At 45.6% G+C, this 26151-nt stretch overlaps 1 protein-coding gene across 4 annotated transcripts in view; it reads left to right on the forward strand.

Moving 5' to 3' along the window:
• Positions 1 to 26151, forward strand: part of BRD2 (bromodomain containing 2) — a 1415611-nt gene that overhangs the window by 595118 nt on the left and 794342 nt on the right. For all 4 annotated transcript variants that reach the window (XM_044083332.1, XM_044083333.1, XM_044083331.1 and 1 more), the window contains one exon: positions 9264 to 9405. In XM_044083332.1, the coding sequence (XP_043939267.1) occupies positions 9264 to 9405 (142 nt within the window). The remainder of the gene's footprint in view (positions 1 to 9263; positions 9406 to 26151) is intronic.

A 26151-nucleotide genomic window follows, 5' to 3' on the forward strand; every position in this document is an offset into this window, starting at 1 on the left:
ACACACACACACACACACACACACAATCCAACTTCAGGATACAGCAACTAAACAAAGCAGTCACACTTACAAAAGTAACATTCACATACACACAACACACTAAACAAAATTAACATTCACATACACACAACCCACTAAACAAAGCAGTCACACTTACAAACTTAACATTCACATACACATAACCCAGCAGCCATACAACAGAGGTCCACACCAGCATTCAGCAACTGAAACACGGACGACCCCAAAAAAAAAAAAATAATAAATAAAGCATCTAAATTGAAAACTCAACGCGAATGCATCGACACATACACACAACCCAGCAGCCATCAAACAGAGCTCTGCAACACCATTCAGCAACTGAAACACGACAAACACAAAAAAAAAAAAAAAAAAGTGCATCTAACTCAGGATCTTAACTCAGAAACTCGAATGCATCGACACTACTAAAGATACTGCAGGAGTCAAATAATAAAGAAATAAACTTACCTTAGCTACAAGTAAGCAGAATGACAGGATATACTCAGGTCCTTCACTTGATTGTCCTCGGCTCTTGACACTTCCAAGAAAGGGAGTTCCACACAGATACGAGATTTATTGGGTCAGTGGAGGGTTGGACAAGAAGGCTCTGACATTACCTTGTGGGAGGTTCAATGGATACTGCTAAACAGAATGGTAGAAGAAACTACTCGTAACTTGTACAGAAGGAAGTAGCTGTGACGTCAGCTTTTAAGAGACAGGTACACTGTTTTCAAAAGCGGGACTTTTTTTTTTCAGACTTACACTGAACTAGTACGGAAAGGGAGCATGGCTAGGAGTTGAAATGGTCGAGTTAATATTTTTGTAAAGGGGCAGTGGAGATTTATTTGGAAAGGATTAGCTAACAGGGGAGCAAGGAGACATCAGGTTGTGCACTAGAATTTCTTATCCCGTTGTTCTCCTTTAATTAGGGGTTCACAACCTCACCCAGACAGGGCCTCTCAACCTCCTCCAGACAAAAGGCCCAGGACTGACCCCTCTGAACCTCACTCCTCAGATTACTCCACGGATGGCCCCAGGAAGGGGCCTACACGCCTTATGAGGATTCAGATGCAGAGGAATCTATCCCTTCGGCCTCCCCTCCCGAAGAATTTTCCTTTGGGGAGACTTTACACTCCATGAGAGAGCACTTTCAATGGCAAGGTCAGGATTTCTCTGATTCTAGAAAAAGATTAAGGACCTTTTTGCATTTACCTCAGCATAGACCCTTAGCTATACCTCCTGTTCTAAATGTAATTGATGATGTGTACAATGATGTCAGTACAGCCCCTGATTCTCTTCCTCCGGCCCCTGTCAAACCTGACAGATATTACAGGGTCCCGGATTCTCATTTCCATCTGTATAAAGACCATGCTGCAGACCCAGAAACTATTTCTCAGGGCCCTAAAGGGGTTGCAGCCACTTCTGCCAAAAATCCCCTACCCTCTGAAAGAGAGTCTAGAGCTTTAGAGAGATGGGGAAAAAAGGTTTATACATCTGCTACTCTTTCTGCCAGGGCATTAAACTGTCAATTCCATATGATACAGTACTAAGAATTTTTGTTAGATCAACTGAATAAGAAACTTTCTTCTCCTGAACCCTTAGACCGTAAATCCCTTCAGGATTTGGTACATAACTCACAACAGATTAGTAATAATTTTTTAAAATGTGGCTATGATGCACTGGAGGCTTCATTTAGGTCAGCTATGACTGGGGCAGTTATTCGTAGGCATGCCTGGCTAAAGGAGCAATCTTTGCCAGACCTTGTCAAAGCTAAACTCCTCGATGCTCCAATGGAGAAACAAAATTTATTTGGCTCCCCTGCACAGAAGATTCTAAAAAAGGTTGAAGAAAAAGCAAAATCTGTGCAAACAGTTAAGGATTTCCTGCAAGTTCAACCACCGAGGTTCAGCATAAACTGGCCTACAAAGAATTGGTCCTTTCCAGACTCCGCCCAGAGCACAGAGAGGCAGGAACAGGCTCTAGAGGCAGAGAGGCAGAGGTCAATCGGCATGCTCCCTACAGAGGCAGCCAGTGGCAGCCTGCCAACCAGAGGAGTAGTAGTACAGCTACAACCACTACTACAGGACAGACCCATGACTTGATTTCTGATTTCCGCCTACCAGGGATCAACTGGAAGCACCCTTGGGCGGAAAGCTGGCTTTATTCTCAAAAAACTGGCATTGCATTACAAAGGATACATTGTCATTGCAAATAATAGACAAAGGATACAGGTTTCACTTCCACACTTTGCCAAAAAGAAGCGGAATGCCAAACCTTCCACCAAATCAGAAGGCAGAGGCTTTAAGACAAATCAGCAATTCAGATGAAAGCTATCGAAAGGGTACCATGTACAGAACAAGGCCAAGGATTTTACTCCAGACTATTCCTTGTACCAAGAAAAGAAAACCAATGGAGGCCTATTCTACCTGTCCGCTGAACACTTATCTCATTGTGCCAAAATTCATTGTTAAAATTCAAAATGCTGACCCTACAGCAACTTCTTCCCATGTTGGGTAAGGAGTCTTGGCTGGTGACTCTAGATCTCAAGGAGGCATACCTGCATGTCCCTATCCGACCAGATTGCAGAAGACACCTCAGATTTCTTGCACGATCAGAGCATTATCAATTCTCAGCATTGCCCTTTGGCTTATCTACTGCGCCCAGAGTATTCACGAAATGCCTGGCATCAGTAATTGCACATACTGCAGACTTCAGGGAATTCAAATTTATCCATACCTGGATGACTGCCTAATACAAGCGGACAACAAGAAAAATTGTTAAAGGACTTGGCCTATGCCACACCTGCTACAGACCTTGGGATACACAGTCAACATCCAAAAGTCAAGACTAGTACCATCCCAAAGGTTAACCTTTTGTGCGGATCTGGACACAATCACCCAGATGGCTTTTCTCACAGAAAAAAAAAACAACTTCCAGATTACTTCATGATTCTGACAAGACAAACTCAGCTTACTGCAAGGAAAGTCCTGCAGGCCCTAGGTTACATGGCATCCTGCATAATTTTAATTCCACATGCCAGGCTGCATATGAGGAAATTACAATGGTACCTAAGGAGTGTATGGTCTCAACACAGTCACAGTCTAGAAACCTTGATACCAATCATTCCATGCCTTCAAAAGGAATTCCTGTGGTGGCTCAGGCCTGCCAGTCCAACAGAGGGTTTCCTTTCAACAAACCAAAACAAGGCAGACCATCACCACGGACGCCCAGACTGAGGATGGGGAGCACACATGGAGGACAACATGTAGACATGCAGGCCTATGGCCAAAAGCAAATGCTGGCATGCACATAGGCATGCAATCGAGGCATTCAGACCCTTCAACCAACAAGGACATCTGTTAATAAGGACAGACAACACCACGGTCATGTGGTACATAAACAGGGAGGCACACATTCCTGCCCTCTATGCCGGATGGCTATGAATCTGTGGGAATCTATGCCTGAATCTCAATATCCAGCTGCAGGCCAAATTAGGCACTAAAAAAATGCACTAGCAGACAGCTTAAACAGAACTACCATGGATGCACACGAATGGATGCTGCATCCAGACATCTTCAAACTCATAACAAAGACATGGGGAATGCCGGAGATAGATCTGTTCACCTCCCCACTCAACCACCAACTGAAGACATTCTGCTCAAGGACATCACCCACGCATGGAGGGTGGACTCTCTCTTTCAGCTGGAATGCCCTAACAGTATATGCCTTTCCACCTCTCCCATTGATGTACAAGGTTCTACTGACTATCAGGGAGGAACAGCCAAAAGTGATACTAATAGCTCCGGACTGGCCAAGACAACACTGGTGCCCACTATTGAGAAGCATGTCTCAGGCAAATCCATGGCCTCTTCCCCTATGGCCTCTTCTTCTAACGCAGAACAATTTCCAGACCCTGCATCCCAACTTGAAAACATTGCAGTTAACTGCCTGGAAAATTCCTTGAATCCCAACCAAACTGTTTTATCTCAGAGGGTGAAGGACATTATCCTGGAGGCTCGCAAACCTTCCACAAGGAAGACATACTCAGCTAAATGGAAGAGATTTCTCATTTGGAGCACATCAAAGGGCACAGATGTCACAGTGGCAAACTTAGCACACATCCTAGAATACTTAGCAGAATTGTTCCACAATGGCCTGTCTTATTCTTCCATTAAGATTCATTATCAGCAATTTTTCAGCAGAATACAATGGATCCCACCTATCTTCCCACTTCTCTTTTCAGGCTAGAGCTTGAGAGATCAAAAACTTTAAACCTCCCCCAGACCCTCTAGACTTGCATGGGCATGGGATTTTGTGCTTGAGAAACTGACACTACCTACTTTTGAACCAGCAGCATCAACAGACCTACAGTTTTTATCTTGGAAAACTGCATTCCTTCTGGCAATCACTTCAGCAAGAAGAGTATCTGAGTTACAAGCATTAATGGCAGTGCAGCCTTTTCTTATTTTTCACCAGGATAGAGTGTCACTAAGAACCAATCCTACTTTCATGCCAAAGGTGGTATCTAGGGTATCCCTGAACCAAGCTATTCACTTGCCTGCGTTCTTCCCTAACCCACAGAACAAAGGGGAAAAACTTTTGCACACCCTGGATATACACGGACAACTATGCTACTATTTGGACAGAACGAAAACTAGCAGAAAAACTGACCAACTTTTTGTAGCATATGCAACTGAGGTGCAAGGAAGAGCAATTTCCAAACAGACAATTTCAAAATGGATATGAAATTGCATTTGCTTTTGTTACTCCTTTCATGAAAAGACAGTTCCTGAAAATATCAGGCCTCACTCCACAAGGGCCACAGCCACCACTACAGCTTTCCTACGAGTGGTGGCTACCAAGGACATTTTAGAAGCTGCTACTTCAAGCTCCGTGCATACATTTGCCAAGCATTACAATCTACCTTTATACTCCAGATCCCGAGCAGGGTTTGCAACTGCAGTGCTGCAGGGGATCTTAACTACACCATCCTTCTCTTAGTACCTCCTCCCCCAGATTGGCTATGGTATTCTACCCATATGTTATGACTGCAGATGCATCCTTGAAGGACATAGTACAGTTTTGTACCTACCATAAATGTAGATGTCCGATAGGTATGCATCTGCAGTCAGGATTACCCACCCTCCTTCCCCTCTGTGGTATTCCTACGGTACTTACCCCTCTTTCAGCTAGCTGGGGGAATCTATTATGAAGTATTTGTTTGTTTATATATGTATATAATTTGCAAATGTTTGGAACTTTTCAGCATTTATCCAAATTTAGCCTTCCTAGAGGGCACCTAGCATCTGGGGCAAGAAAAACTGAGGAAAATGGTGTCGGCTGATGCTTTTATACCCCAGACGCTCTGACGTCGGGGAAAGTGCGACATCAGCCGAGGCCAGACCCAGACTTTGGAATATGCCGATCAAGGGCTGCCTGAGGCAGGACAACCCATATGTTATGACTGCAGATGCATACCTATCGGACATCTACATTTATGGTAGGTACAAAACTGTACTACCCAGCACGTCCCCTTAGACCAGTACGGATCGGGCTTTTACTCCAGGTTCTTCTTGGTGCCAAAAAAGATGGGGGGACTTGAGACCAATCCTCGACCTATCCCTCTTGAACCTGGCAATAGCCAAAGAAAAGTTCTGGATGGTCACTCTTCAATCCATTCTCCCCCTCTTACAGGAGAATGACTGGATGTGCTCCATAGACCTCAAGGATGCATACTACCACATCTTGATGGACAGACGATCCAGGAGGTTTCTCCACTTCTGGCTAGAAGTCAGCCATTACCAATTCAGGGTCCTCCCCTTTGGTCTCACCACGGCCCCCTGGGTATTCACCAAAGTGTTAGCGGCCCACCTGAGACTCCAGGGAATTTAGGTCTTTCCATATCTGGACAACTGGCTCCAGACCGCCCCCACAAGGCATCTACTCTGCACAGCCAGGAATTTCTTTCTTCGCCTAGCTCCCCGGCTGGGGATCACGATCCATGCTGGAAAATCCTCCCTGCTCCCGACTCAGATCATAGATTTTATCGGAGCCAGGTTCGACACAAACCAGCTCTTAGCCTTCTTAACGCCGGACCAGATGCGATCTCTAAGACTCCATGTGCAGGCCATTCTTCATTGCCCAACCCCTCCGGCGGAATTGGTCCTTAGGGCCCTAGGCTCGATGGTGGCTACCATCAATCTACTTCCCATGGCGCACCAAATATGAGAATTCTGCAATGGACCCTCCAAGTCCAATTATCCTTCCTGTGTTATCCCCTGAGCCATCCTGTCCCTCTCAGCAGGGTTTGCAGGAGTGCCCTCTTATGGTGGCTCTAGTCTCCGGATCTCCAAAAGGGGCGCCCCTTCTCTGTCCCCTCCCCTAGCCACGGTGACAACGGACGCCTCTCACCTTGGGTGGGGGGGCATTGTTTGGGCAGGACCATTAAGGCACGTGGAACCAGACAGAGACCTCACTGCATTTCAGTGTCCTAGAGATGAGGGCGGTGCTGTTAGCGTTGCAAGCACTTCAGAGCCTTCTTCCTGTCGGGACTATTGCGATCCAAACGGACAACATGTCAGTCGTTTGGTATATCAACAAGCAAGGGGGAACCAGGTCCTATCCACTTTGTCGAGAGGCCATGATAGTTTGGGAATGGGCGATTTCCACCAACTGCTTTCTCGTAGCGACGCACATTCCGGGCCAGTCCAACATCCTAGCAGACAAATTGAGTCGCTCCATCCTCTCGCTGTACGAGTGGTCTCTGAATCCCAAAGTAGCGAAGCAGATCTTCTACAAATGGGGTCAACCTTGTTGTGATCTTTTCGCTTCTCCTTCAAACACGAAGTGCAACACCTACTTCGCTCTAATTCCCCCACCCGGGAAATCACCAAGAGATGCTCTGGTGCATGCTTGGCCACCTAGTCTGCTTTATGCTTACCGGCCTCTTCCCCTGATGCTGACGTTTCTGCAGAAAACCAGACTGTTGGGGAGCACAATAATCCTCATTGCCCCATTCTGGCCTCATCAGGCATGGTTCCCTTATCTATGGTCTCATCTAGTGAATCCTCCCTGGATTCTAGATCCTGTCCCGGATCTGATATCTCACCCTTTGGGCCTGCCGGCCCCGAACCTGGACAACCTCAAGCTCACGGCTTGGTTGATCCCGTTCCACTGTTAGCTAGGACTCCCGGTATCTCTTCCCCTGTCAAAGCGATCCTAGTAGCTGCTTACAAGCCGTCTACTAGGAAAGTTTATCGTAGCAAATGGAAACGTTTTTCTATTTGGGCAGAACATCAGAAACTACATCCTTTCACAGCTCCGTTACCAGCTGTGCTGGATTTTCTGTCAGGATTATTTGATCAAGGGGCTAGCTCTTCCACAGTCAAAGTACAATTGGCGGCAATCGCTTATTACCATGTTGGATGCGATCTTGGCCCTGCGACCTCATCCAGATTGTGTAAGACCTTCTTAAAAGGCACCTCCTTACTAAGGCCTCCGGTGAAGGATGTAATTCCCCCTTGGGACTTATCGCTGGTACTCCAGGCCTTAACAGCTTCTCCCTTTGAGCCTGCTGCTTCAGTAGATCTCAAATTCTTATCCTGGAAAACGGCTTTTCTGGTTGCTATTACTTCGGCGAAAAGGGTTTCGGAGCTTCAAGCCCTTTGTGCCAAGCCACCGTACTTGACTTTCCACAAGGATAGGGTATTCCTCAGGACCAATCCCTCTTTTCTCTCCCAAAATTGCTTCCGACTGTAACATCATCCAGTCTATTAATTTGCCAGTCTTCTTTCCCAATTACCAAAATAAAGGCAAATACAAGTTACACTCTTTGGATATACACAGTTAAGATTTTATTTGCGCAGGACAGCTGGTCATAGGCAATCAGACTAGCTGTTTGTGTCCTTTGCTAAATCCAGTTTGAGAAAAGCGGTTTCTAAAGTCACTCTGTCCAGCTGGATTTCCCTGTGTATTCTCTTGGCTTATGAGAGTTCTGGCCGGCCTGCTCCTCATGGAGTCCATGCCTATTCTACTCGGTCTGTTTCTACCTCTGCTGCTTTTCGGGCTAGAATTTCGTTGGATGACATTTGCTCTGCTGCCACGTGGGCTTCTTCTCATACATTTATAAACCGCTATAAGTTGGATCTGGTTTCCAGAGGGAGAGCATCCTTTGGCTCCGCAGTGCTCTGGAACATCCTTCCATAAGGGCCTCCCAAGATTCAGGTAGCTGGGGACTCTGTCCCATAGGTTGATGCACAAATGAAGTTAACTACTTCAGATTAAGAAGTTATGTACTCACCATAACATTCCATCTGAGTAGGTAAACTTCATTTGTCAGCAACCGTCCCTCCCTCTGTCCCCCTGTCCTCTTCGGATGTTCATAGATATTCCTGCTTCATGGTGGATTGTACCCAGTTTACACTAGGCAGGTTGTGATTGCAAGTCTTGCTTTTAGGCAAACTCTATCTGAGGTCAGGAAGGGATGGCAGGGAGTTATGGGTAAGGGGGAGGAGCTTAGAGCTTTGATCTTGGCTATTGGAAACTGCCGGCTCGGATCCGATGTGGATCCGATAACCCATAGGTTGCTGACAAATGAAGTTTACCTACTCAGATGGAATGTTATGGTGAGTACATAACTTCTTATTACCATATATCATTTTCCTTTTACTTAGAACTATTTTTGCTGCTGAAACCACAAAATATAAGATTTGCCTCGGGGAAAATGCCATTTGAGAGAGTTTTACCTTCTGATTTTTGCTTAGATGAGATCTCGGTTATTATGTAAGTAGTATTTTGATCTCCATTGTTGCACAAGCCCTATTTTGCAGAGGTAATAACTTTGGCTTTCTTTCAGTTTAAAATCCTCACTCTTCACTTAATCCCCTTCACCTTGTTTTCCTATTGAAGTACCCTAAGAAGATGGCTGAATCTAAGAAGCTTATGAAAGGGGCTTGAGCAGAGTATGAAATGCCTTTAGGCTTGTCAGTTCTGTAAGAACCTGAAGACACTGGTTTTAGTGAGAGGCAAGATTGACTACTTTGTCCCTGGCAGCCTTTTCTTCAGGTCCATGGATGGGTTTAGGATCCTGGGGAAGTACTGTTGACTGTGAGAGCAACTTGGTGGTGATGTGCAGTATCTGTATTTTAGAAATCTTTTGGATTGATTAGCATGCACTCGTTCTTATGTAAAAGAATTGAATAAGACTCTGAGATGTATTTATCTTTTCTGTGCTATTTTCTTTGCAGCCAACTGATGACATTGTCCTGATGGCACAGACACTGGAGAAAATGTTTTTGCAGAAAGTGGCCCAGATGCCCCCTGAAGAGATTGAACTGCCTTCCCAAATTCTGAAAAGTAGACCTGTCAAAGGAAGAAAGATTGTAACAGGTATGGAACGTTTTAGTCAGGAAAAGCCTGTTAAGGATGCATCTTTATTTTCTTTTAGCAACGTACATATTTTATAGGATGATGTTCGTGTTTCACTGTTTCAGTCATCACACTATAGGATTATCCTGCCAGGGTAGCAATCACTCGGTCCGAATACCAGAGGCTTAGTATTTCTGTTTATGGTTGCTGTCGCATTAGAACTGACATCAGGTCGCCAGTGGTATAAAAACAGGCAGCTGACACCATTACATCAGTCTGACTTGCCGCAGAGCTCAAAGCAGAAGCAGTTCACACGAGTGTCGGTCGGCCGCTACCTGATTTTTCGTTCTGAAATTGAAAGCTAAGTTCCCCGTTGGGGATCCTTTTTTCTTGCTCTGTCAGAAAAAGTTAACATTTGTCTCGCCTGTGGAAAGCAAATACTACACCAAGATTTCCATTCTTACTGTGTCACCTGTTTAGTCCCAGACCACGGCGTTCCTTTCTGCCAGTTTTGTTCTTTGTTCAACGCCCAAACTATTAGTCGTCGGGCCCTTATTGTAACTAAATAATTTGTTTTCGATCTCCGTATTCCGAAATGGCCTCGGTAAGCCATCCGACTACCGATCTTCCGAAACAATGTAAGGATAAAGACAGACCGCACAGGTCCAAAACTGCCAACGTTAAGCTAGTCTGCAGTCTGCCGATACTCAGTGAGGTGCCTTTGCAGCCCCTGATGCCCGCTTCTACAGATTTGCAGGCCTCTGCTGAGACCCATTCAGAGTCCGGTATGCCATTTTAGACTATGGAACCTGCGGATGTCTCTACCTTGGATGGGTCTGGAGCCGCTGTGCCGGCACCGGCTTCTGATGTTGTATTCAGGCCTACTTACTTGCGTATTAAACCAACACCATTTTCTTCTTCAAGGCCTAAAACTTGAACCATGCTTAGAAAACTGCCACCCAGACTGCAAGGTCAGGCCTCTATGCCTAAAAAACAAATAAGAATGGCTGAAGACCTTATTACTATCAGGGGAAGCAAGCCTTCCCCCTCTGCGACCTAGGACTGGGTTTGCTTATGATACTTCTGACCAGGATTCTGAATTTTCTGTTTCCTCTGATGACCAGGATTTACCCTTGTCTACCTATGCGGATTCTGATGCTGAGGACTCTATACCCTCTGCTTCCCCTGAAGAGGATTTCTCTTTTGGTGAAACCTTGCATACTCGAGGAGCATTTTTGTTGGGAAAGTCAGTATTTTTCTGATTCTAAAGGGAGGCTTAGGGATTTCTTACTCCTGCCCCAGCACAGGCCTTTAGTCATACCCTCCTGTACTCGACATTGTTGATGCCTTTTCGGAATCTAGCTTGGCCCCTGACTGTTTACCTCCTGCTCCCAGAGAACCTGATAGATATTACAGGGTCCCTGACTCTCAAGTGCCTTTCTAAAAACCCTACTGTGGATCCTGAGACCATTTCACAGGGACCCAAGGGCATTAAAGCTACTACTGCCAAAAATCCTACCCCCTCTGGTAGAGACTCCAGGGCGCTGGATAGATGGGGTAAGAAGGTATGCACTTCTGCAGCTTTGGCCAAAAGGGCCTTAAACTGCCAGTTTCATACATTAAAGTAACCGCAGCATATTATTGGATTGCTTAAACAGTAAGTGATGATTCCGGATTGTGATGAAAATTAAGGATTTACAAGATTTATTGCATTCAGCTGAACAAGTTGGGAAACATACTTTGCAATTTGGTTTTGATTCACTAGAGGCATCTTGCAGGGCTGCTGTAACTGGGTCTGTACTTAAGGCATGCTTGGCTTAAGGAGCAATCCTTGCCAGATAGTTTTTAAGCAAAATTACTGGATGCGCCCTTAAACCCGAACCGCCTGTTTAGCAAAAAGGCAGAAGAAGTTCTTAAAAAAAAATGGAGGAGAAAGCTAAATCTATACAAACTGTTAAAGGTTTTTACAAGTACAACCTCCTAGATTTAGTGGGCATTGGCCTTCCAAGAATTGGTCCTTTCCTGCCTCTTCTAGACCTTCTTAGTCCAAACCCAGATCCAGCAAAGCTCCCAAGCTTCGGTCCCAGGATACGCACTGGACTAAGCAGCAGGGGGCCTCCACTTCCAAATCTGGGAGTAATAAAACTTCCCCTATGGTAAACTGTCTGACTTCTTTTTAAAACCTCCAAGCACTTCTCAACTGACTTTCCCTTTTGGGGGGAAAGATTCCTCTTCATGCAAAAAACTGGGAATTCATTACCCAGGACAAATGTGTTTTAAATGTAGTGTCCCAGGGATACAGATTTGACTTCCACACATTACCAACACCAAGCGGGTGGCCAGATCTACCCCCAAATCAGTGGGCAGAGGCCCAAAAGCAAGTACTGTCTCTCTCAAGCATGGGGGCTATTCAGTTGGTACCAAAAGAGGAAAAGGGACAAGGTTTTTGCTCAAGACTTCTGGCACCCGGAAAAGACGATTCATGACGTCCTATCCTGGACCTGTCTTCTCTAAACATGCGAGATGCTGACTCTTCAATTGCTCCCTATGTTAGGCAAAGACGCCTGGTTGGCAGCATTAGATTTAAAGGAAGCATACCTGCACATCCCAATCAGGGACTCTTGCAGAAGATACCTACGCTTCAAAACAGGCTGCACGCACTATCAGTTCTCTGCTCTGCCCTTTGGCTTATCTACTGCACCCAGGGTATTCACAAAGTGCCTAGCTCCAGTCATTGCATTTTGCAGGCAAAGAAATATTAAAATATACCCACACCTGGACGATTGTTTAATTCAGGCAGAAAGCCAGGGCATACTTTTGAATCATCTGGCTTTTGTACAAAGGGTGCTAACTTGTCTGGGGTACACCATAAACGAAAACTCACACCTGGATACCCTGTCAACAAATTATATTCCTTGGAGCAAGCTTGAGTGCAACTTCCCAGATGGCTTTCCTCACGCCAGAGAAACAAATTAATTTGACAACCTACTTCAAACAAGTGGCCACAAAAACCCTGCTATCTGCAAGGCAAATACTACAAGCCTTGGGATTCATGGCCTTCTGCATTCTTCTAATTCCATATGCAAGACTGCATATGAGGAAGCTACAATGGTATCTAAAAAGCCTATGGTGTCAACATTCTCAGGATCTAGAAGCAACGATTCCTATAATACCTTGCCTATGCCTAGAGTTCCTTTGGTGGGCAGAGGCCTGCCACAAGAACAAGGGACTTCCATTCACACTACCCCCTACCGCCCAAACCCTAACAGACGCATCAGACTATGCATGGGGGACTCACCTGGCAGGGAAGTGTGTTCAGGGCAAATGGAACCCAAGTCAAATGCACCTGCATATCAATCAAAAAGAAATGTTAGCTGTACAGAATGCTCTGACAGCCTTCAAGGACCACATTCTTCCAAGACCATTAATGGTAAAGACGGGACACCGCCACTGTTATGTGGCATATAAACAAGCAGGGGGGGGTACACATTCTTACCCCCTATGCAGACTAGCCATGGCATTGTGGAACAGAGCCCAGAGCTAGCAAGCTCAATTCCTGCCAGGAAAGCTAAATACACTGGCAGACGAACTAAGCAGAAACCTCATGGACCCACACGAGTGGAAACTGGAACCAAGAACTGTCAAGTGGGCAAATTTTGCACAAGGACTCCCCACAAACAAGCTTGGAAAGTGGATGCTCCGTCGGCTGGAAAAACCTATCAGTTTATTCCTTTCCTTCTCTGCCTCTACTCTCCAAAGTACTACTAAAGATCAAGCAAGACAAAGGACGATTCTGAGTACACCAGACTGGCCATACCAACACTGGTACCCCCTTCCTTCGCAGTGTCACTGTTGGCCCCATGGCACCTGCCTCAGACTCCTAGCCAATTGTCTCAGTAGGAGAAGAAGATTCTGCACCCTCAGCTTCAAACACCGAACCTAGTAGCCTAGCTAATTACCTAATCTCTCCTTTACCATCCCTCAGTAAACCAGTGATGGATATCATTTTAGAGGCAAAGAGACCTAGTACTATAAAGTCTTATGCTGAAAAATGGAAAAGATTCTGTGCCTGGAACCAATCTCAAGGGATGAGAACAGCAGTGCCCAATTTACCTCAGATTTTACAATACTTAACTGAGATGCTTCACAAGGGCATGTCTTTTTCTGTCATCAAAATTCACGCCTCAGCCATTTCAGCTCCTTATAACACAGAACCTCCCCTAGAGAGAGATCCCTCCTTCTTGCCCAAGATGGTATCCAGTGTTGGCCCTTAATCAGTCCATTTATTTGCCCACCTTCTTTCCTAATCCACAGGACAAAGGGGAACGGATTCTGCACTCCTTAGATGTGCACAGACAAGTTAGATTCTACTTGGACAGGACTAAACCTTAAAGGGAATCTGAACAACTGCTGGTGGCATTTGCTGCAGGGGCAGAGGGAGAGGCTATTTCAAAGTAAACCATTTCCAAATGGATAGGCCATTGCATTAATTTCTGCTACAAGCACCATGGAAAACCTATCCCACAGGGGATCAGACCCCACTCAACCAGGGCTGCATCTACCTCTACAGCCTTTCTCAGAGGCATCCCTACCAGGGACATCCTAGAAGCTGCCATTTGGAGTTCTGTGCATACTTTCATCAAGCATTACCATCTGCCAATTTTCTCTAAAGCCAGAGCTGGCTTTGCCACTGCAGTCTTGCAGGTTCTTGTAGCTGGTCCTAATGCTATCTGAATTCCTCCTCTCATCCTTAGCTTTGGGAATCTACCCAAATGTGATGACTGTGACAGTGAAACACGAAGAACATAGTATAGTTGTGTGCACTTACCATAAATGTAGATGTTTGAGTGTATTCACTGTTGCAGTCATGGTTTACCCTCCCTCCAGCCCCCTTACCTTTTTTGGCTATACCTCTACTCTCCTTTACTATGCTCAAAAGCTTTTTGGTGTATTTTGTTGGAGGTATAACCGTGTATATTTATAGATTTAATTGCTTCCCATTTGGGGGGGTGCCTGACATCTGGGGCAAGAAAAACTGACGTAATGACTTCGGCTGCATGTTTTATACCTCCTGATGACCTGACGTCACGGAAGAAGGGACAGCAACCAGCGCAGGACCCAAGACTTTGTTAATCAGGCCGACTGAGGGCTACTGCAAGCAGATGACCCAAATGTGATGGCTGTAACAATGAATACACTCTAACGTCTACATTTATATTAAGTGTACACAACTGTACTGTATTCCCCCATTTCAGAGGGCAGAAGAACCAGTTTCTTCCTTGCTAAACCTGGAAGCAGTAGAGCCAGATGTTCATCGTGTTTCACTGTTGCAGTCATTACTCTTGGGTTATCCTGCTGGTAGGCTACCCGCAGTCGGCCTGAATTCCAAAGTCTAGGTCCGGCGTCAGTTGCTGTCTCCTCTTCCCTGTCGCCAGTGCGCCAGGGGTATAAAAGATGCAGCCGACGCCATTTTCTTCTGTCTGTCTTGCCCGACGATGCCCCAAGCAAAAGCAGTTCCCAAGTGCCGGTTGGCCGACTCCTGAGATTTTTAAAGACTAATTTCAGATCCGAAGTCTTCATTAAAGCTAAGTACCCCATTGGGGAAACTTTTTTCTTGCTCCAGACCGATGTCATAAAAAGTGAACAATTGTATTTTGTGGGGGAAATATACCTCATAAGGATTTTCATTCTTACACTGCCCTTGCCTAGGCCCTGATCACAACGTTGCTAGCTGTCGGTTTTGTGCTAGATTTAACCAACGCACTATTAAGCGTCTGTTCGATTTTGCTTTTCATTACTTTGACCGAAAATTCAATTATACAATGCTGTCGGAACTTCCGACGACCGGAGTTTCTAAAAAACGCAAGGAAAAAGAAAAGGACAGGCATTAGAGATCCATAACTGACGGCGAGGCTACCACTAAGCAAGTTGCCGGTTTGGCGGCTCTCAGTGAGGCACTTTCGCAGCCCCTGGCACCCGCTACCTCAGAGCCACAGGCTGTTGAGGACTCCCACATGGAGACAGCTAGGCCTCTGGATACTCAAGGTATTGGACACTCTTGAAACCATTCCCTCAGATGGGTCCAGAGCTGCTGAGCAGGCATCGGCTTCTGAGGGTGTTTTCAGACCTACACAGTTATATGTAAAGCCTACTTCAGCTTCCAAGGCAAAGACTAAAGCAGCTCTAAAGACAAACAAGTACAGCATTCTGCAGGACAGACTTCCATGGCTAAAAAACAGATGCTCAAAATGGCCGAAGGCCTAATTACCTTGATCAGGGGTTCCCATCCCCCTCCCGACAAGAGGCCTAGGTAATAGACAGACTATGACTCTTCGGATCAGGTTTCCAATTCCCCGGACTCCTCTTCTTTACAGGAATACTCTCTTCCTCCCTGTGAGGATTCTGATGCTGAAGAATCTATCCCTTCAGCCTCTCTTCCTGAGGATTATTCTTTTGGGGAAATCCTGCATACCATGAGGGAGCACTTCCACTGGGAGAGCCAGGATTACTCAGAATCCAAGAAAAGGTTTAGAGATTTTCTTTTACTACCTCAACATAGGCCCCTTGCTATGCCCCTTGTGTTCGACATTGTAGATGTTTTTTCAGAGTCCGGCCTTTCTCCTGACTTTTTACCTCCATCCCGTTAAACCAGACAGATATTACAGGGTTCCAGATTCACATAAATTTCTTTATAAAAACCCTGCTACTGACCCAGAAACTATTTCTCAGGGTCCCAAAGGGGTCAAGGCTGCTACTGCAAAAAAACCTATCCCTTCAGACAGAGATTCAAGGGCACTAGACAGATGGGGGAAAAAAAGGTTTGCACTTATGCTACTTTGGCTGTGAGAGCTTTAAATTTTCAATTTCATATGATTAAATATCAGCAAAACTTAATGTCACTGCTAAAACAGAAAATGTTGGCAAATACTGACTGTGCAGGATTTATTGCATGCAACTGAACAAGTGGGAAAACATACATTGCAATGTGGTTTTGATTCTCTGGAGGCCTTTTGCAGGGCCGCAGTTACAGGTTCTGTCATTAGGAGGCATGCTTGGTTAAAATCTGCCTGATCATGTTAAAGCAAAATTATTAGATATTCCATTACAACATGATACCTTATTTGGTGTTAAAGCAGAGGAGGTTTTGAAAAAAATGGAGGACAAAGCAAAATCTATGCAAACAGTAAAGGATTTTTTGCAGGTACAGCCACCAAGATTTAGCAGGAACTGGCCTACAAAGCATTGGTCCTTTACAGTGTCAGACAGGCAAGAAGAGGCAGATACAGATGCGCCCCAGGGCTCATACAGACCTAAGCAGTGGGCCGCTTCTACCTCCAAAAGCAGAGAAGACAAATCACAGCGATACAGAAAACTGTCCCAATGACTTGCCTCTACCAGCACCAAGCAAGCACTTTTGTTTGCCCTCTTGGGGGGGACTAGACCTTTTTTCACAAAATCAAAACAAGGGACAAATGGGTCTTGAATATAGGGGGGGGGGGGACTAGCACTTTTTTCACAAAATTGGCACAAGATCACTCGGGACAAATGGGTCTTGAATATAGTGTCCCAGGTCTACAGGTTCCACTCCCACACCCTGCCAAAGGCAAAAGGTATGCCAGACCTGCCACACAATCAATGGGCAGAGGGACAAAAACAAGTTTCATCCCTCATGAACATGAGTGCCATTCAACAAGTACCACAGCAGGAGCAGGGACAAGGATTTTACTCAAGACTTTTTCTGGTACCCAGAAAGGACTAAGCCTGGAGACCAATACTGGACCGGTCTAATGTTCATCGTGTTTCACTGCTGCAGTCATTACACTTGGGTTATCCTGCTGTCAGGCGGTCCCGCAGTTGGCCAGAGTTCCAAAGTCTTGGTCCGGTGTCGGTTACTGTTTCTTCCCTGACGTCAGTGCACTAGGGGTATACAAGATGCAGCAGACGCCATTTTCTTCAGTCTTTCTTGCCACGCGGTGCCCGAAGCAAAAGCAGTTCGCAAGTGCCGGCGGACGACTCCTGAGATTTTCAATTCGAATTTCAGAACCTAAGTTTTCAATAAAGCTAAGTACCCCGTTGGGGAAACTTTTTCTCGCCTCAGACCAATGTCAGTAAAAGTTAATAATTGTATTTCTTGTGGGAAGCAAATACAGTAAGAATGAAAATCCTTATGAGGTATTCCATGCCTAGGCCCAGACCATGATGTCACTAGTCAGTTTCGTGCTAGATTTCACAAGCGCAATATTAAACGTTGGTTTGACTTTGCTCACCATTACTTTGGCCGAAGGTTTAATTATACCATGCCGTCGGAACAACCGACCAGAATACACAAAAAAACACAAAGACAAGGATAAGGACAGGCATTCGAGGCCCAAAACTGACTATGAAGCCTCTTCTAGGCCATTCGCCGGTTCTCAGTGAGGCACTTTCGCAGCCTTTGACACCCGCTACCTCATAGCCACAGGCCACATCCGACTCCCACGTGGAGATGTCTAGGCCTCTCTAAACTCAAGGTGTTGGGCCTACGGAAACTAACCCCTCAGATGGGTCTGGAGCCGCTGAGCAGGCATCGGCTTCTGAGGGTGTTTTCAGACTTTAACAGCTTACCATCAAAACTACAGCCATGTCTAAAACTCCATTAAAGACAAAGAAGCAAGTACAGCATTCACCTGGACAGGCTTCCATGCCTAAAAAACAGATGCTCAAAATGTCCGAAGACTTAATTACTCTGATCAGGGGTTCCCGTCCCCCTCCTGATAAAAGGCCTAGGCAGGATACAGACTATGATTCCTCTGACCAGGTTTCCATTTCTTCTGACAGACCATGGATACTCTTTACCCCCCTATGAGGACTCTAATGCTGAATAATCTATTCCTTCAGCCTCTCCTCCTGAGGATTACTCTTTTGGGGAAACTTTACATACCATGAGGGAGCATTTCCATTGGGAGGGCCAGGATTACTCAGAATCCAAGAAAAGGCTCAGAGACTTTCTTTTATTGCCTCAGCACAGGCCCCTTGCTATTCCGCCAGTGTTAGGTATTGTGGATGATGTGTTCTCTGAATCCAGTTTAAATCCTGATTCTTTGCCCCCTGCTCCAGTCAAGCCAGACAGGTACTACAGTGTGCCGGACTCTCACAAATTTCTTTATAAAAACCCTGATGTTCATCGTGCCATACTGCTGCAGTCATCACACTTGGGTTATCCTACCGTCAGGCGGGTCCTCGGTCGGCCGAATTCCAAAGTCTTGGTCCGGCGTCAGTTGTCGTCTCTTCTTCCCTGACGTCAGAGCGGCAGGGGTATAAAAGAGGCAGCCAACGCCATTTTCTTCAGTCTTTCTTGCCGCGCGGTGCCCGAAGCAGCAGTTTGCAAGTGCCGGTCGGCCAGCTCCTGAGATTTCCGAAAAGGATTTCAGCCGGAGTCTTCTCTAAAGCTAAGTACCCCATTGGGGAAACTTTTCTTGCCTCAGACCGATGTCAGACAAAGTTAATAATTGCATTTCTTGTGGGAAGCAAATACCGCGTAAGGATTTTCACTCATACTGTATTCCTTGCCTAGGCCCAGACCACGACGTCTCGGGCTGCCGTTTTTGTGCAAGGTTCAATAAACGCACTATAAAATGCCGGGCAGAGTTCGCCCTTCATTATTTTGGCAAAAAATTTAACTACAGCATGTCGGATATTCCGACACCAGGCTTAATGAAAAAATGCAAAGATAAAGATAGGCATCTGAGGCCCAAAACGGATACCGAGACCATGCTTAGGCCTGCCACCAGATCTCCGGTTCTCAGTGAGGCGCCTTCGCAGCCCCTAACTACCGCTGAATCTTTTTTACCGACAACCTCACAATCTAAAGTTGTAGGCCCTCCGGAGCAGATTACCTCTCCAGACACCGACGCCACTCTTGACAGGGAACCAGAAAACTTAGCTAGGCCTTCAGTTTCTGAAGGCGTTTTCAAGCCAACTTCTATTACCATTAAATCTTACTCCAAATCTAAAGCCCCTTTGAAAACTAGGAAACAGGGTCCTCAGACCCCCTCTCAGCAACCCATGCCTAAAAAGCAGATGCTCAGGATGGCTGAGGATTTAATTACTCGTATCAGGGGTTCTCAGCCCCCCCTTAGAAAAAAGACCAAGGTTGGAGGAAGACTACCCTTCCTCAGATCAAGTTTCCATTACCTTAGGTATTTCTGAGGACCAGGATTACTCCTATTCTCCCTATGAAGACTCCGATGCAGAGGAATCGATTCCCTCGGTCCCCCCCCCCCCCCAGAGGACTATTCCTTCGTGGAAACCTTGCATACCTTGAGGGAACACTTCCACTGGGAAGGACAGGATTACTCAGATTCTAAGAAAAGGCTCCGGGAGTTTCTTCTTCTTCCCCAGCACAGGCCCCTTGCTATTCCTCCTGTTTTAGATATTTTGGATGATGTTTTTGCAGAAGCCAGTCTGAATCCAGACTCCTTGCCTCCTGCCCCAGTTAAACCAGGCAGATACTACCGGGTCCCTGATTCCCACCAGTTTCTATATAAAAGCCCTGCTGCTGACCCAGAAACCATTTCACAAGGTCCCAAGGGGATTAAGGCCTCTACTGCTAAAAATAGTTTACCTTCAGAAAGAGATTCCAGGGCATTAGAAAGATGGGGGAAGAAGGTGTATACTTCTGCCACTCTAGCCATGAGGGCATTAAACTGCCAATTTCACATGCTAAAATACCAGCAGTTTTTGATCTCCCAATTGAAACTTAAGATGACACAAACAGATCAACCAGATTTAAAAGGGATGGAGGATTTGTTGCATGGAGCAGAACAAGTGGGAAAACATTCTTTACAGTGTGGTTTTGATTCATTAGAGGCCTCGTGTAGAGCAGCTGTCACCGGCTCTGTGATATGTAGACATGCTTGGCTAAAAGAGCAAACCTTACCAGACTATGTAAAAGCAAAGTTATTGGATGCACCATTGCAAAAGGATGTATTATTTGGTGTCAAAGCAGAGGAGGTTTTAAAGAAAATGGAAGAAAAGGCAAAATCTATGCAAACAGTTAAAGATTTCTTGCAGGTACAACCTCCTCGCTTCAGCAGAAACTGGCCATCAAAAAACTGGTCCTTTCCAGCCACTGACGGACCCCAAAGGGGGTAGGTCCAGACGCCCCAGGGGCAGAGGACAACCACAAGGTTCCTACAGGCCTAGACAATGGCAGACAACAACTCCAAGAGGTGGAGGAGAAAGGCCTCGACCATTCAGGAAACAAGCTCAATGACTTCCCCCTACGCCTGCCAAACATTCAATGGCAGCACCTTTGGGCAGAAAACTGGCTTTATTTGCAGACAATTGGCACATTATTACACAGGACAAATGGATTCTGGACATCATAAACAGAGGCTACAGATTCCACTTTCATACCCTTCCAAAAATGAAAGGCATGCCAAACCTGCCACAAAATCGATGGGCAGAGGCACAAAAACAAATTTCCGCTGTCATGGATATGAAAGCAATTCAAAAGGTACCTACAAAAGAACAAGGTCAAGGTTTTTATTCAAGACTATTTCTGGTACCAAGGAAGGACAAAGACTGGAGACCCATCTTAGACCTATTTATCCTGAACACGTACTTAAGAGGTACCAAAATTCAAGATGCTCACATTACAGCAGCTTCTTCCCATGCTGGGCAAGGAGTCTTGGCTGGTAACGTTGGACCTCAAGGAGGCATACCTGCATGTCCCTATCAGACAAGATTGCCGAAGATCTCAGATTTCTTGCAGGTACAACGCATTATCAATTCTCTGCATTGCCCTTTGGCTTATCTACTGCGCCCAGAGTATTTACGAAATGCCTGGTATCAGTAATTGCATTTTGCAGACAACGAGGAATACAAATCTACCCATATCTGGAAGACTGCCTGATCCAAGCGGACAGCAAGGACATTCTACTACAGCATCTGGCGTTTGTAATAAAAATGTTAAATTGCCTAGGGTATACAGTAAACAAAAAGAAATCAAAACTAATACCCTCACAACAGGTAATATTCCTGGGTGCCAGCTTAAATACAACGGCCCAGATGGCTTATCTCACGCCAGACAAGCAAGGGCAACTGTCTCAATACTTCAGAAAAATGGGAACTTCAACCCAGCTAACTGCAAGGAAAATCCTGCAGGCTTTGGGGTTCATGGCATCCTGCATTTTACTAATACCATTTGCAAAGCTGCTTATGAGGAAACTACAATGGTACCTGAAAAATTTATGGTCTCAACACAAGCACAGCCTGGAAACAATTATACCACTCATTCCATGCCTTCAAAAGGAATTTTTGTGGTGGGCTCAAGCATGCCAAAGAAACTCGTGTCTCCCTTTCTGCATACCTCAAGCAAATCAGACCATCACAACAGATGCTTCAGACTACGCCTGGGGAGCACACATGGCAGGTCAGTGCATTCAAGGAAGATGGTCTCAAAAACAAATGAGCCTTCACATCAACCAAAAGGAGATGCTAGCAGTGCAAAATCCTCTTACAGCCTTCAAGGACCTATTGCATCCAGGCCAGCTATTAATAAGAACAGACAACACCACAGTTATGTGGTACATAAACAAGCAGGGAGGCACACATTCCTACCCCCTGTGCAGACAGGCAATGACCCTGTGGAACACAGCATTGGCCTTACAAGTACAATTACAAGCGCAATTCCTGCCAGGAAAGGAAAACATACTGGCAGACAAATTAAGCAGAAATATGGCATATCCCCACGAATGGGAGTTACACCCTCTAGTATTCTCAAGGATAACACGAAAATGGGGACAGCCAGACATAGATCTATTTGCCTCCCACAGCAATTACCAGCTGAAAAAATTCTGCACAAGGACCTATCATCCACAGGCCTGGAAAGTGGACGCTTTATCTTTCAGTTGGACAACATTGACAACCTATGCCTTCCCACCTCTACCTCTACTGACAAAAGTATTACTAAAAGTCAGAGCAGAGAGGCCACAAATGATTCTCATTGCTCCGGACTGGCCTCGTCAGCACTGGTACCCACTGCTAAAGAACCTGTCTCACTCACCACCTTGGATCCTACCTCAATTCCCACTGTTGTCTCAGCAAAATTACAAGATCCTCCACAGTCAGCTCGGGACACTAAATCTAGCTGCATGGCAAATACCTTAACTTATCAATCTACAATCCTCTCAAAGGAGGTCCAGAATGTCATCTTGGAGGCCAGGAGACCCAGTACCAGAAAAGCTTATTCGGACAAATGGAAGCGATTTTGTGCATGGAACCAAGCAAAAGGCCAAAATCCTTGGATATTAAATATACCTCAGATTCTACAGTACCTAGCTGAGATGTTACAGTGGCCTTTCCTTCTCATCCATCAAAATCCACGCCTCAGCTGTTTCAGCCCAATACAATACGGATCCCCCTTATTCTCACATCCTTTACTAAGACGGTTCCTCAGAGGGGCAAAAAAATATAAGGCCCCCACGAAAACCACCAGCTCCAGCTTGGGACCTTAACTTCGTACTGGAAAAATTGACATTGCCTCCTTTCGAACCTGCCTCCTCAGCAGAATTACAATACTTGTCATGGAAAACAGCTCTGCTTTTGGCTATTACTTCAGCACACAGAGTTTCCGAGCTACAGGCCCTTATGGCAGTGCAACCTTTCCTCATTTTCCATCAGGACAGAGTCTCTTTACGTACCAACCCTACCTTCATGCCAAAGGTAGTATCCAGTGTGGCTTTGAATCAGACTATCCATTTACCAACCTTTTATCCAAACCCCCAGAATAAAGGGGAGAGACTACTTCACTCCTTGGACATTCACGGACAACTTTGATACTATTTGGACAGGACAAAGTCATTCAGAAAATCTGAACAACTTTGTGTCTTATGCTGCTGGTGTTCAAGGAAAGGCTATTTCCAAACAGACTATTTCAGAATGGGTAGCCCACTGCATCTGCTTTTGTTATCCATTTCATGGGAAAACAGTGCCAGGATACATCCAGATCACACTCCACCAGGGCAACAGCTACCTCAGCAGCATATCTCAGGGGGGTCCCAACCAAGGACATTTTGGAAGTAGCTACTTGGAGTTCAGTGCACGCTTTTACCAAGCACTACCACCTGCCACTATACTCTAAATCTAGAGCGGGCTTTGCCACCGCAGTCCTGCAGGGCATTCTAGCCCCTCCTAATTCAGCTTGATACCAGCTACCCTTCCATAGCTTTGGTATTCACCCAAGTGTGATGACTGCAGCAGTATGGCACGATGAACATAGTACAGTTTTGTACCTACCATAAATGTAGATGTTCGAGGGCACATACTGCTGCAGTCCAGGTTACCCTCCCTCCATCCCCTCTCAGGGCAGGGCTTATGACAAACACCTCTAGCATTCATCCAACTTGGGGTATTCCTATACAGTGTATTTGCTTGCAATTACAGATTGGTTTTATCTACTTGTGTAAGTTTGCATAACACCATGTATTGCCTGCCTGTTTGGGGGCACCTGACATCTGGGGCAAGAAAAACTGAAGAAAATGGCGTTGGCTGGTTCTTTTATACCCCTGTCGCACTGACGTCAGGGAAGAAGCGACGACATCCGATGCCGGATCTAGACTTTGGAATTTGGCCGACCGAGGACCCGCCTGACGGCAGGAAAAACCCATCTGTTATGACTGCAGCTGTATTAGCACTCTAACATCTACATTTATGGTAGGTACAAAACTGTACTTTCCACTTTCACGCTCCAGCAAGGCTAAAAGGAATGCCAGACCTGCCACAAAAATCAATGGTCAGAGGCACAAAAACAAATTACAGCCCTCATGGACATGAGAGCTATTCAAAAAGTGCCACAACGGGGACAAGGATTTTACTCGAGACTTTTCCTGGTCCCCAGAAAGGACAAAGCCTGGAGACCCATACTGGACCTTTCTACTCTAAATACTTACCTGGATGATCTGAAATTCAAAATGTTGACACTACAGCAGCTTCTTCCCATGCTGGACAAGAAGGCTTGGCTTGTTAACTTTGGACCTCAGAGGCATACCTGCATGTCCCAATCAGACAAAATTGCAGAAGATACCTCAGATTCATAGCTGGTTCAATGCATTACCAATTCTCTGCACTGGCCTTTGGCTCATCTACTGCACCCAGGGTCTTCACAAAATGCCTGGCATCAGTAATTGCATTTTGCAGACAAAAAGGAATTCAGCTATATCCATACTTGGACGACTGCCTTATTCAAGCAGAGCGCAAGGACATTCTTCTAAAGCATCTGGCATTTGTAAAAAGATTGCTAATTTTCCTGGGGTACACAACAACAACATATATACAACGAACTATTCGGCATCTGTTCATTTGCGCTTCTAAACATTTTGGTACTCTGTTCATTTTTTCCAGAAATGGCTTTGGTAAGCCACCCGACTACAGACTTTCCGAAAAAACGCAAAGATAAGGACAGAGACAGACTGCTTGGGTCCAAAGCTGCCGACGACGCTTCTCCTAAGCTAGTCGCCAGTGCGCCGGTACTCAGTGAGGTGCTTTCGCAGCCCCCGATACCTGCTACTTCAGGTTCGCCAGCCTCTGCTGAGTCCCATTTGGAGTCTGGTATGCTGCGAGATGCTTCTACTGCGGAACTTGCGGATGTCTCTACCTTGGATGGGTCCTGAGCCGCTGTGCCGGCACCTGCCTCTGAGGGTGTATTCAGGCCTACTGACTTGCATATTCAACCAACGCCATCTTCTTCTTAAAGGCCTAAAACTCGATTTATGCCTAAAAACACGACGCATGGTCAGGCCCCTATGCCTAAAAAACAAAAAAGAATGGCTGAGGACCTTGTTACTCTTAATCGGGGGAAGCCACCCTTCACCCTCCAAGAGACCTAGAACTGATTTTCCTTCTGATTCCTCTGATCAGGATTCTGACATTTCTGTTTTTTCTGATGACCAGGATTTGGCCTTATCTACTTATGAGGATGATTCTGATGCAGAGGACTCCATTCCTTCTGCTTTCCTTCCAGAGGATTTCTCTTTTGGTGAAACCTTGCATACTCTTAGAGGGCATTTCCGCTGGGAAAGCCAGGATTACTCTGACTCTAAAAAGAGGCTTAGGGAATTCTTACTCCTGCCTTAACGCAGGCCTTTAGCTGTCCCTCCTGTACTGGACATTGTAGATAAGGTACCTGACTCTCACAAGTTCCTCTTTAAATATCCTACTGCAGATTCTGAGACCATTTCACAGGGACCGAAGTGCATTAAGGCTACTACTGCCCCAAATCCTACCCCCTCTGATAGAGATTCCAGGGCACTGGATAGATAGGGAAAGAAGGTATACACGTCTGCTACTTCAGCCATTAGGTCTTTAAACTGCCAGTTTAATATGGTAAAGTATCAGCAGCATATTATTGGATTGCTTAAACAGAAAATGATGATTCCTGACCGTGCTGAAAATAAAGAATTACAGAATGTAATGCATTCTGCTGAACAAGTTGGAAAACATACTTTGCAGTGTGGTTTTGACTCAGAGGTAATCTTGCAGGGCTGCTGTCACTGGGTCTGTATTTAGAAGGTATGCTTGGCTTAAGGAGTAATCTTTGCCAGATCATGTTAAAGCTAAATTGCTGGATGCACCCTTAAACCAAGACCGCCTGTTTGGCAACAAAGCAGAATAAGTACTTAAAATGATGGGGGGCAAGCTACATCTATGCAAACTGTTAAAAGATTTCCTGCAAGTACAAAATCCCAGGTATAGTAGGCATTGGCCCTCTAAGATTTGGTCCTTTCC

Source organism: Protopterus annectens, chromosome 9.part0 (genome assembly GCF_019279795.1).
Source record: "Protopterus annectens isolate FY-2018-M chromosome 9.part0, PAN1.0, whole genome shotgun sequence".
NCBI lineage: Eukaryota > Metazoa > Chordata > Ceratodontiformes > Protopteridae > Protopterus > Protopterus annectens.